This window comes from Oncorhynchus gorbuscha, unplaced genomic scaffold, assembly GCF_021184085.1.
Source record: "Oncorhynchus gorbuscha isolate QuinsamMale2020 ecotype Even-year unplaced genomic scaffold, OgorEven_v1.0 Un_scaffold_1460, whole genome shotgun sequence".
NCBI classification, from domain to species: domain Eukaryota; kingdom Metazoa; phylum Chordata; class Actinopteri; order Salmoniformes; family Salmonidae; genus Oncorhynchus; species Oncorhynchus gorbuscha.
The window spans coordinates 60,001-72,500 of NW_025746235.1; the positions used below are offsets into that span (position 1 = coordinate 60,001).

Below are 12,500 nucleotides of genomic sequence, written 5' to 3' on the forward strand. Positions count from 1 at the left end.
AACCTCTCTCTCCCCCTTGTCTTCTCTAGTATTGTCCTGTAGGTATGACCCACATCAGACAGACCGGCCCCAATATGAACCTCTCTCTCCCCCTCGTCTTCTCTTGTATTGTCCTGGAGGTAGGACCCACATCAGACAGACCGGCCCCAATATGAACCTCTCTCTCCCCCTCGTCTTCTCTAGTATTGTCCTGGAGGTAGAACCCACATCAGACAGACCGGCCCCAATATGAACCTCTCTCTCCCCCTCGTCTTCTCTAGTATTGTCCTGGAGGTAGGATCCACATCAGACAGACCGGCCCCAATATGAACCTCTCTCTCCCCCTCTTCTTCTCTAGTATTGTCCTGGAGGTAGAACCCACATCAGACAGACCGGCCCCAATATGAACCTCTCTCTCCCCCTCGTCTTCTCTAGTATTGTCCTGTAGGTAGGACCCACATCAGACAGACCGGCCCCAATATGAACCTCTCTCTCCCCCTCGTCTTCTCTAGTATTGTCCTGTAGGTAGGACCCACACATCAGACATACCGGCCCCAATATGAACCTCTCTCCCCTCGTCTTATCTAGTATTGTCCTGGAGGTAGGACCCACACATCAGACAGACCGGCCCCAATATGAACCTCTCTCCCCCTCGTCTTCACTAGTATTGTCCTGGAGGTAGGACCCACACATCAGACAGACCGGCCCCAATATGAACCTCTCTCCCCCTCGTCTTCTCTAGTATTGTCCTGGAGGTAGGACCCACACATCAGACAGACCGGCCCCAATATGAACCTCTCTCTCCCCCTCGTCTTCTCTTGTATTGTCCTGTAGGTAGGATCCACATCAGACAGACCGGCCCCAATATGAACCTCTCTCTCCCCCTCTTCTTCTCTAGTATTGTCCTGGAGGTAGGACCCACATCAGATAGACCGGCCCCAATATGATACTCTCTCTCTCCCTCGTCTTCTCTAGTATTGTCCGGGAGGAGAGTTGTTTGACTACATCATCGCTAAGGACCGTCTGTCTGAAGAGGAGACCAGAGTGTTCTTCAGACAGATCGTCTCAGCTCTGGCCTACGTCCACAGCCAGGGGTACGCCCACAGAGACCTGAAACCGGTAGGTAACCAGGGGTACGCCCACAGAGACCTGAAACCGGTAGGTAACCAGGGGTACGCCCACAGAGACCTGAAACCGGTAGGTAACCAGGGATACGCCCACAGAGACCTCAAACCAGTAGGTAACAGGGGTACGCCCACAGAGACCTGAAACCGGAAGGTAACCAGGGATACGCCCACAGAGACCTCAAACCGGTAGGTAACCAGGGATACGCCCACAGAGACCTCAAACCGGTAGGTAACCAGGGATACGCCCACAGAGACCTCAAACCGGTAGGTAACCAGGGATACGCCCACAGAGACCTCAAACCGGTAGGTAACCAGGGATACGCCCACAGAGACCTCAAACCGGTAGGTAACCAGGGATACGCCCACAGAGACCTGAAACCGGTAGGTAACCAGGGATACGCCCACAGAGACCTGAAACCGGTAGGTAACCAGGGATACGCCCACAGAGACCTGAAACCGGTAGGTAACCAGGGATACGCCCACAGAGACCTCAAACCGGTAGGTAACCAGGGATACGCCCACAGAGACCTCAAACCGGTAGGTAACCAGGGATACGCCCACAGAGACCTCAAACCGGTAGGTAACCAGGGATACGCCCACAGAGACCTCAAACCGGTAGGTAACCAGGGATACGCCCACAGAGACCTCAAACCGGTAGGTAACCAGGGATACGCCCACAGAGACCTCAAACCGGTAGGTAACTAGGGATACGCCCACAGACCTCAAACCGGTAGGTAACCAGGGATACGCCCACAGAGACCTCAAACCGGTAGGTAACCAGGGGTACGCCCACAGAGACCTGAAACCGGTAGGTAACCAGGGATACGCCCACAGAGACCTCAAACCGGTAGGTAACCAGGGATACGCCCACAGAGACCTCAAACCGGTAGGTAACCAGGGATACGCCCACAGAGACCTCAAACCGGTAGGTAACCAGGGATACGCCCACAGAGACCTGAAACCGGTAGGTAACCAGGGATACGCCCACAGAGACCTGAAACCGGTAGGTAATACTCATTGTTAAAATCATGAACTATCCCTTTATCATGACTCTGAACCAAACGGACGCGTTATGAAAACAAGACAGATTTCAGACACTGGTTGTCTGTGTGGTTGTCTGTGTGGGTGTCTGTGTGGTTGTCTGTGTGGGCGTCTCTGGTTGTCTGTGTGGGTGGGTGTCTCTGGTTGTCTGTGTGGGTGGGTGTCTGTGTGGGTGGGTGTCTGTGTGGGTGTCTCTGGTTGTCTGTGTGGGTGTCTCTGGTTGTCTGTGTGGGTGTCTGTGTGGGTGGGTGTCTCTGGTTGTCTGTGTGGGTGGGTGTCTCTGGTTGTCTGTGTGGGTGTCTGTGTGGGTGGGTGTCTCTGGTTGTCTGTGTGGGTGGTTGTCTGTGTGGGTGTCTGTGTGGGTGGGTGTCTCTGGTTGTCTGTGTGGGTGGTTGTCTGTGTGGTTGTCTGTGTGGGTGTCTGTGTGGTTGTCTGTGTGGGTGTCTGTGTGGTTGTCTGAACTACCCACTGGTGGTGATGGTGCTGAATCTCTCTCTTCTCTCTCCCCTCTCTTCTTTCTCCTCTCTCTCTGCCTCTCTCTCTCTGTCTCTCCTCTCCTCTTTCTCTCTCATCTCCCCTCTCTCTCTCTGCCTCTCTCTCTCCCTCTCCTCTCTCTCCCTCTCTCCTCCCTCTCTCTCTCTCTCTGCCTCTCACTCTCTGCCTCTCTCTCTATGCCTCTCTCTCTCTGCCTCTCTCTCTTCTCTCTCTCCCTCTCCTCTCTCTCCCTCTCTCCTCCCCTCTTTCTCTCTCATCTCCCCTCTCTCTCTATGCCTCTCTCTCTCCCTCTCCTCTCTCTCCCTCTCTCCTCCCCTCTTTCTCTCTCATCTCCCCTTTCTCTCTATGCCTCTCTCTCTCTGCCTCTCTCTCTCTCCCTCTCCTCTCCTCTCTCTGCCTCTCTCTCTTCTCTCTCTCCCTCTCCTCTCTCTCTTCTCTCTCCCTCTCCTCTCTCTCTCCCTCTCTCCCTCTCCTCTCTCTCCCTCTCTCCTCCCCTCTTTCTCTCTCATCTCCCCTTTCTCTCCTCCTCCCTCAGGAGAACCTGTTGATAGATGAAGACCACAACCTGAAACTGATCGACTTTGGTCTCTGTGCCAAACCAAAGGTAACCACACTGTCATGTCGTCTCAGTGATATGTGTCAAGGCTTAGTGGTCATTGTCTGTAAATATATAGATTTGATCCGTGTGTTCTGTGTGCAAAGTCCTCCTTATTAATCACTGTGTTTATAGAGGGCGATAATGACCTGTTGTGGTCCATTCTCATCACAGTCTGTCTTTATAGGGGGGTCTGGGATATGAGTTAATGACCTGTTGTGGTCCAGTCTAATCAGTCTGTCTTTATAGGGGGGTCTGGGATATGAGCTGATGACCTGTTGTGGTCCAGTCTAATAACAGTCTTTATAGGGGGTCTGGGATATGAGCTGATGACCTGTTGTGGTCCAGTCTAATAACAGTCTTTATAGGGGGTCTGGGATATGAGCTGATGACCTGTTGTGGTCCAGTCTAATAACAGTCTTTATAGGGGGTTCTGGGATATGAGCTGATGACCTGTTGTGGTCCAGTCTAATCAGTCTGTCTTTATAGGGGGGTCTGGGATATCAGTTAATGACCTGTTGTGGTCCAGTCTAATAACAGTCTTTATAGGGGGGTCTGGGATATTACATTTACATTTACATTTAAGTCATTTAGCAGACGCTCTTATCCAGAGCGACTTACAAATTGGTGCATTCACCTTATGACATCCAGTGGGACAGTCACTTAACAATAGTGCATCTAAAACTTAGGGGGGGTGGGGTGAGAGGGATTACTTATCCTATCCTAGGTATTCCTTAAAGAGGTGGGGTTTCAGGTGTCTCCGGAAGGTGGTGATTGTCTGGCTGTGTGAGCTGATGACCTGTTGTGGTCCAGTCTAATCAGTCTGTCTTTATAGGGGGGTCTGGGATATGAGCTGATGACCTGTTGTGGTCCAGTCTAATAACAGTCTTTATAGGGGGGTCTGGGATATGAGCTGATGACCTGTTGTGGTCCAGTCTAATAACAGTCTTTATAGGGGGGTCTGGGATATGAGCTGATGACCTGTTGTGGTCCAGTCTAATAACAGTCTGTCTTTATAGGGGGGTCTGGGATATGAGCTGATGACCTGTTGTGGTCCAGTCTAATCAGTCTGTCTTTATAGGGGGGTCTGGGATATGAGCTGATGACCTGTTGTGGAAGTCCAGCCTATGCTGCTCCTGAACTCATCCAGGGTAAAGCCTACATCGGCTCGGAGGTGAGACACCCGGTGGGGGGAGTTTAATATGTCTGGGTGTGTGAATATAATGAGTGTGTGTGTGTGAGGTCACTTAGAAATGTATTTGTTTGTGTAAGAAAAGCAACAATATATATTTAAAAAATAATGTCCATTTAAAATAACATCAAATTGATCAGAAATGAAGTGTAGACATTGTTAATGTTGTAAATGACTATTGTAGCTGGAAACGGTAGAATTGTTATGGAATATCTACAGAGTCCCACTATCAGCAACCATCACTCCTGTGTTCCAATGGCACGTTGTGTTAGCTAATCCAAGGACAGAGGCCCAGTATCAGCAACCATCACTCCTGTGTTCCAATGGCACGTTGTGTTAGCTAATACAAGGACAGAGGCCCATTATCAGCAACCATCACTCCTGTGTTCCAATGGCACGTTGTGTTAGCTAATACAAGTTTGTTATTTTAAAGGGCTAATTGATCATTAGAAAACCCCTTTTGCAATTATGTTAGCGCAGCTGAAAACTGTTGCTCTGATTAAAGAAGCAATAAAACTATCTGTATCTGGAGCATCAGCATTAGTGGGTTTGATTACAGGCTCAGAACAGCGCAAACTGGCTCTAACCAGAATAGAAAGAGGAGTGGGAGGCCCCGGTGCACAACTGAGTAAGAGGACAAGTACATTGGAGTGGCTAGTTTGAGAAACAGACGCCTCACAAGTCCTCAACTGGCAGCTTCATTAAATAGTACCCGCAAAACACCCGTCTCAACGTCAACAGTGAAGAGGTGACTCCGGGATGTTGGCCTTCTAGGCAGAGTTCCTCTGTCCAGTCTCAACGTCAACAGTGAAGAGGAGACTCTGGGATGCTGGTCTTCTAGGCAGAGTTCCTCTGTCCAGTCTCAACGTCAACAGTGAAGAGGTGACTCCGGGATGCTGGTCTTCTAGGCAGACTTCCTCTGTCCAGTCTCAACGTCAACAGTGAAGAGGAGACTCCAGTATTTTGGCCTTCTAGGCAGAGTTCCTCTGTCCAGTCTCAACGTCAACAGTGAAGAGGAGACTCCGGGATGCTGGCCTTCTCGCATGGAACAGCCATCATCCCTCAGAACAAGAATAGACTGATGGCCATTTTGAGCCTGAATCGAACCCGCAGATGCTATTATTTTAATGGACAAAAAATGTGCATTTTCTAATTGACCACAAACCTTTGAACGGTAGTTTGTGTGTGTTGTGTTACTAGGCTGCTGTGTGGAGTATGGGGGTGCTGCTGTGTGGATATATAATGTGTGTGTGTGTGTGTTGTGTTACCAGGCTGCTGTGTGGAGTATGGGGGTGCTGCTGTGTGGAGTATGGGGGTGCTGCTGTGTGGAGTATGGGGGTGCTGCTGTGTGGAGTATGGGGGTGCTGCTGTGTGGAGTATGGGGGTGCTGCTGTATGGGGGTGCTGCTGTGTGGAGTATGGGGGTGCTGCTGTGTGGAGTATGGGGGTGCTGCTGTATGGGGGTGCTGCTGTGTGGATATATAATGTGTGTTGTGTTACCAGGCTGATGTGTGGAGTATGGGGGTGCTGCTGTTTGCTCTGCTCTGTGGATATCTGCCCTTTGATGACGACAACTGTATGGTCCTCTACAGGAAAATCACCGTAAGTTACTGTCTGTATTGGTCAAGTTACATGGTGGCTAGCCAGGTATCCAAGGTAACGTGACAGAACATGGTTGTTAGCTAGGTATCCAAGGTAACGTGACAGAACATGGTTGTTAGCCAGGTATCCAAGGTAACGTGACAGAACATGGTTGTTAGCCAGGTATCCAAGGTAACGTGACAGAACATGGTTGTTAGCCAGGTATCCAAGGTAACGTGACAGAACATGGTTGTTAGCCAGGTATCCAAGGTAACGTGACAGAACATGGTTGTTAGCCAGGTATCCAAGGTAACGTGACAGAACATGGTTGTTAGCCAGGTATCCAAGGTAACGTGACAGAACATGGTTGTTAGCCAGGTATCCAAGGTAACGTGACAGAACATGGTTGTTAGCCAGGTATCAAGGTAACGTGACAGAACATGGTTGTTAGCCAGGTATCCAAGGTAACGTGACAGAACATGGTTGTTAGCCAGGTATCCAAGGTAACGTGACAGAACATGGTTGTTAGCCAGGTATCCAAGGTAACGTGACAGAACATGGTTGTTAGCCAGGTATCCAAGGTAACGTGACAGAACATGGTTGTTAGCCAGGTATCCAAGGTAACGTGACAGAACATGGTTGTTAGCCAGGTATCCAAGGTAACGTGACAGAACATGGTTGTTAGCCAGGTATCCAAGGTAACGTGACAGAACATGGTTGTTAGCCAGGTATCCAAGGTAACGTGACAGAACATGGTTGTTAGCTAGGTATCCAAGGTAACGTGACAGAACAAGGTTGTTTAACAAATGGTTCAGCCAGCTAGTAGTTTTAGGACGGACAGCTATTTCTGACACGGTAGAAGATAAAACATTTAGTGCCACTAATATAGTTCAGAACTGTTCAACCTTGACAGTTGGTTTTCTCTGGAGGAAATGTGACAGTTGGTTTTCTCTGGAGGAAAGGGTTCAACCGTGACAGTTGGTTCTCTCTGGAGGAAAGGGTTCAACCGTGACAGTTGGTTCTCTCTGGAGGAAAGGGTTCAACCGTGACAGTTGGTTTTCTCTGGAGGAAAGGGTTCAACCGTGACAGTTGGTTTTCTCTGGAGGAAAGGGTTCGACCGTGACAGTTGGTTTTCTCTGGAGGAAAGGGTTCGACTGTGGCAGTTGGTTTTCTCTGGAGGAAAGGGTTCAACCGTGGCAGTTGGTTTTCTCTGGAGGAAAGGGTTCAACCGTGACAGTTGGTTTTCTCTGGAGGAAAGGGTTCAACCGTGACAGTTGGTTTTCTCTGGAGGAAAGGGTTCAACCGTGACAGTTGGTTTTCTCTGGAGGAAATGTGACAGTTGGTTTTCTCTGGAGGAAAGACGTTCAACCGTGACAGTTGGTTTTCTCTGGAGGAAAGACGTTCAACCGTGACAGTTGGTTTTCTCTGGAGGAAAGACGTTCAACCGTGACAGTTGGTTTTCTCTGGAGGAAATGTGACAGTTGGTTTTCTCTGGAGGAAAGGGTTCAACCGTGACAGTTGGTTTTCTCTGGAGGAAAGGGTTCAACCGTGACAGTTGGTTTTCTCTGGAGGAAATGTGACAGTTGGTTTTCTCTGGAGGAAAGGGTTCAACCGTGATAGTTGGTTTTCTCTGGAGGAAAGGGTTCAACCGTGACAGTTGGTTTTCTCTGAAGGAAAGGGTTCAACCGTGACAGTTGGTTTTCTCTGGAGGAAAGGGTTCAACCGTGACAGTTGGTTTTCTCTGGAGGAAAGGGTTCAACCGTGACAGTTGGTTTTCTCTGGAGGAAAGGGTTCAACCGTGACAGTTGGTTTTCTCTGGAGGAAAGGGTTCAACCGTGACAGTTGGTTTTCTCTGGAGGAAAGGGTTCAACCGTGACAGTTGGTTTTCTCTGGAGGAAAGGGTTCAACCGGGACAGTTGGTTTTCTCTGGAGGAAAGGGTTCAACCGTGACAGTTGGTTTTCTCTGGAGGAAAGGGTTCAACCGGGACAGTTGGTTCTCTCTGTTTGGGATCGTATTAAAGCCAGATTCAGGTTTGTTTTCTCTATTTGGTATTAAAGCCAGATTCAAAGCCTCTGGTGTAAACTAACCTACGTGTTTTTACTGTTCTAGAGAGGTAGTTACAACAACCCTCATTGGCTGTCTCCTGGGAGCATCCTGCTACTCAACCAGATGATGCAGGTACACACACACACACACACACACACACACACACACACACACACACACACACACACACACACACACACACACACACACACACACACACACACACACACACACACACACACACACCCAAACCTCCTCTTGCTCTTTGATTTTGACGTGTGATCAGGTTTGGTATAGTAGTAGTTATTGATTGTGTGACATCAGGTTTGGTATAGTAGTCGTTATTGATTGTGTGGTATAGTAGTAGTTATTGATTGTTTGGTATAGTAGGAGTTATTGATTGTGTGGTATAGTAGTAGTTATTGATTGTTTGGTATAGTAGTAGTTATTGATTGTGTGTGTGTAGGTGGATCCTAAGCATCGTGTGACCATCAGGTTTGGTATAGTAGGAGTTATTGATTGTGTGGTATAGTAGTAGTTATTGATTGTGTGTGTGTAGGTGGATCCTAAGCATCGTGTGACCATCAGGTTTGGTATAGTAGGAGTTATTGATTGTGTGGTATAGTAGTAGTTATTGATTGTGTGTGTGTAGGTGGATCCTAAGCATCGTGTGACCATCAGGTTTGGTATAGTAGGAGTTATTGATTGTGTGGTATAGTAGTAGTTATTGATTGTGTGTGTGTAGGTGGATCCTAAGCATCGTGTGACCATCAGGTTTGGTATAGTAGGAGTTATTGATTGTGTGGTATAGTAGTAGTTATTGATTGTTTGGTATAGTAGGAGTTATTGATTGTGTGGTATAGTAGTAGTTATTGATTGTTTGGTATAGTAGGAGTTATTGATTGTGTGTGTGTAGGTGGATCCTAAGCATCGTGTGACCATCAGGTTTGGTATAGTAGTCGTTATTGATTGTGTGGTATAGTAGTAGTTATTGATTGTTTGGTATAGTAGGAGTTATTGATTGTGTGGTATAGTAGTAGTTATTGATTGTTTGGTATAGTAGGAGTTATTGATTGTGTGTGTGTAGGTGGATCCTAAGCATCGTGTGACCATCAGACAACTCCTAGACCATCCCTGGACGATGTCTGGCTATGGCACCCCTGTAGAGTGGCACAGCACGCAACCTGTAAGAACACACACACACCTACACACACACCTACACACACACCTACACACACACCCACACCTACACACACACCTACACCTACACACACACACACACACCTACACACACACCTACACACACACACACACACACACACACACACACACACCTACACACACACACACCTAGACACACACACCTACACACACCTACACACACCTACACACACACACACACACACACACCTACACACACACACACCTAGACACACACACCTACACACACCTACACACACACACACCTACACACACACACCTACACACACACACACCTACACACACACACCTACACACACACACACCTACACACACACACCTACACACACACACACCTACACACACACACACCTACACACACACACACCTACACACACACACACCTACACACACACACACCTACACACACACCCACCTACACACACACACACCTACACACACACACCTACACACACACACACCTACACACCTACACACACCTAAACACACCTAAACACACCTACACACACACACACACACACACCTAAACACACCTACACACACACCTACACACACACACCTACACACACACACCTACACACACACACCTACACACACCACACACACACACACCTACACACACACCTACACACACACACACCTAGACACACCTACACACACCTACACACACCTACACACACCTAAATACACCTACACACACACCTAAACACACCTACACACACACCTAAACACACACACACACACCTAAACACACACACACACCTAAACACACACACACCTACACACACACCTACACACACACACCTAAACACACACACGTACACCTAAGAACCCCCAAACGCACCTCTAAGAACCCCCAAACGCACCTCTAAGAACCCCAAAACGCACCTCTAAGAACCCCCAAACGCACCTCTAAGAACCCCCAAACGCACCTCTAAGAACCCCCAAACGCACCTCTAAGAACCCCCAAACGCACCTCTAAGAACCCCCAAACGCACCTCTAAGAACCCCCAAACGCACCTCTAAGAACCCCCAAACGCACCTCTAAGAACCCCCAAACGCACCTCTAAGAACCCCCAAACGCACCTCTAAGAACCCCCAAACGCACCTCTAAGAACCCCCAAACGCACCTCTAAGAACCCCCAAACGCACCTCTAAGAACGCACCTCTAAGAACCCCCAAACGCACCTCTAAGAACGCACCTCTAAGAACCCCCAAACGCACCTCTAAAAACCCCCAAACGCACCTCTAAGAACGCACCTCTAAGAACCCCCAAACGCACCTCTAAGAACGCGCCTAAGAACCCCCAAACGCACCTCTAAGAACGTGCCTAAGAACCCCCTAAACGCACCTCTAAGAACCCCCAAACGCACCTCTAAGAACGCACCTCTAAGAACCCCCAAACGCACCTCTAAGAACCCCCAAACGCACCTCTAAGAACGCACCTCTAAGAACCCCCAAACGCACCTCTAAGAACGCACCTCTAAGAACCCCCAAACGCACCTCTAAGAACGCGCCTAAGAACCCCCAAACGCACCTCTAAGAACGTGCCTAAGAACCCCCTAAACGCACCTCTAAGAACCCCCAAACCCCCTCTCTCCTCTCTCTCCTCTCTCCCCTCCCTCTCCTCCCTCTCCTCCCTCTCCTCCCTCTCCATCTCATCTCTCTCCTCTAGTTGGGTTATATAGATGAGGACTGCATCACTGAGATGTCCGTCAGCCAGAAGATCTCCAGACAGAGCACCCTGCAGCTGGTCAATGAGGTGGGTGGGGCTGTATTTTATTCCTCAGTAGAGGTAAGGGGTACAGGGGGTGTCCTCAGTAGAGGTAAGGGGTACGGGGGTGTCCTCAGTAGAGGTAAGGGGTACAGGGGGTGTCCTCAGTAGAGGTAAGGGGTACAGGGGGTGTCCTCAGTAGAGGTAAGGGGTACAGGGGGTGTCCTCAGTAGAGGTAAGGGGTACAGGGGGTGTCCTCAGTAGAGGTAAGGGGTACAGGGGGGTCCTCAGTGGAGGTAAGGGGTACGGGGGGTCCTCAGTGGAGGTAAGGGGGTACGGGGGGTCCTCAGTGGAGGTAAGGGGTGCGGGGGGGTCCTCAGTGGAGGTAAGGGGTACGGGGGGTCCTCAGTGGAGGTAAGGGGTACGGGGGGGTGTCCTCAGTAGAGGTAAGGGTCGCGCGCGGGGGTGTCCTCAGTAGAGGTAAGGGTCGCGGGGTGGTGGTGTCCTCAGTAGAGGTAAGGGGTACGGGGGGTCCTCAGTGGAGGTAAGGGGTATGGGGGGGTCCTCAGTGGAGGTAAGGGGTACGGGGGGTCCTCAGTAGAGGTAAGGGTCGCGGGGGGTGCTCAGTAGAGGTAAGGGTCGCGGGGGGGTCCTCAGTAGAGGTAAGGGGTACGGGGGGTCCTCAGTAGAGGTAAGGGTCGCGGGGGGGTTCACATAGACTTCCAGTCATTGAGTCAACGAGCGATTTTTAATTTTTAAAAGTCTCGGCAGAAATAGATTTATGTGTTTTCCACAATGTAGAAGCTAAATGAATGTGTGTGTGTGTGTGTGTGTGTGTGTGTGTGTGTGTGTGTGTGTGTGTGTGTGTGTGTGTGTGTGTGTGTGTGTGTGTGTGTGTGTGTGTGTGTGTGTGTGTGTGTGTGTGTGTGTGTGTGTGTGTGTGTGTGTGTGTGTGTGTGTGTGTGTGTGTGTGTGTGTGGTATTGACGGGTGTCGCCAGTAGATGGCAGTATAACACAGCTGCTGACAATTTAGTTTAAACATTAATTCATCAGACATCTGTGTGTGTAGATATGTTTTCTCTAGATAGATGGATATATCACACACACACACACACACACACACACACACACACACACACACACACACACACACACACACACACACACACACACACACACACACACACACACACACACACACACACACACACACACACACACACAGCCAAAAGAACTCCTTCTCGTTCCAGGGTTTTTCTTTATTTCTACTATTTTCTACATTGTAGAATAATAGTGAAGACATCAACACTATGAAATAACACATATGGAGTCATGTTGTAACCAAAATAATGTGTTTTAATTTTCTATATATACACACTCTGTGTGTGTGTGTGTGTGTGTGTGTGTGTGTGTGTGTGTGTGTGTGTGTGTGTGTGTGTGTGTGTGTGTGTGTGTGTGTGTGTGTGTGTGTGTGTGTGTGTGTGTGTGTGTGTGTGGGTGTGTGTGTA

At 49.2% G+C, this 12,500-nt stretch overlaps 1 protein-coding gene across 3 annotated transcripts in view; it reads left to right on the plus strand.

Moving 5' to 3' along the window:
* Positions 1-12,500, plus strand: part of LOC124022868 (maternal embryonic leucine zipper kinase-like) — a 38,929-nt gene that overhangs the window by 4,241 nt on the left and 22,188 nt on the right. For all 3 annotated transcript variants that reach the window (XM_046337554.1, XM_046337555.1, XM_046337556.1), the window contains 7 exons: positions 955-1,098; positions 3,178-3,246; positions 4,319-4,411; positions 5,932-6,030; positions 8,120-8,188; positions 9,144-9,242; positions 10,953-11,039. In XM_046337554.1, the coding sequence (XP_046193510.1) occupies positions 955-1,098; positions 3,178-3,246; positions 4,319-4,411; positions 5,932-6,030; positions 8,120-8,188; positions 9,144-9,242; positions 10,953-11,039 (660 nt within the window). The remainder of the gene's footprint in view (positions 1-954; positions 1,099-3,177; positions 3,247-4,318; positions 4,412-5,931; positions 6,031-8,119; positions 8,189-9,143; positions 9,243-10,952; positions 11,040-12,500) is intronic.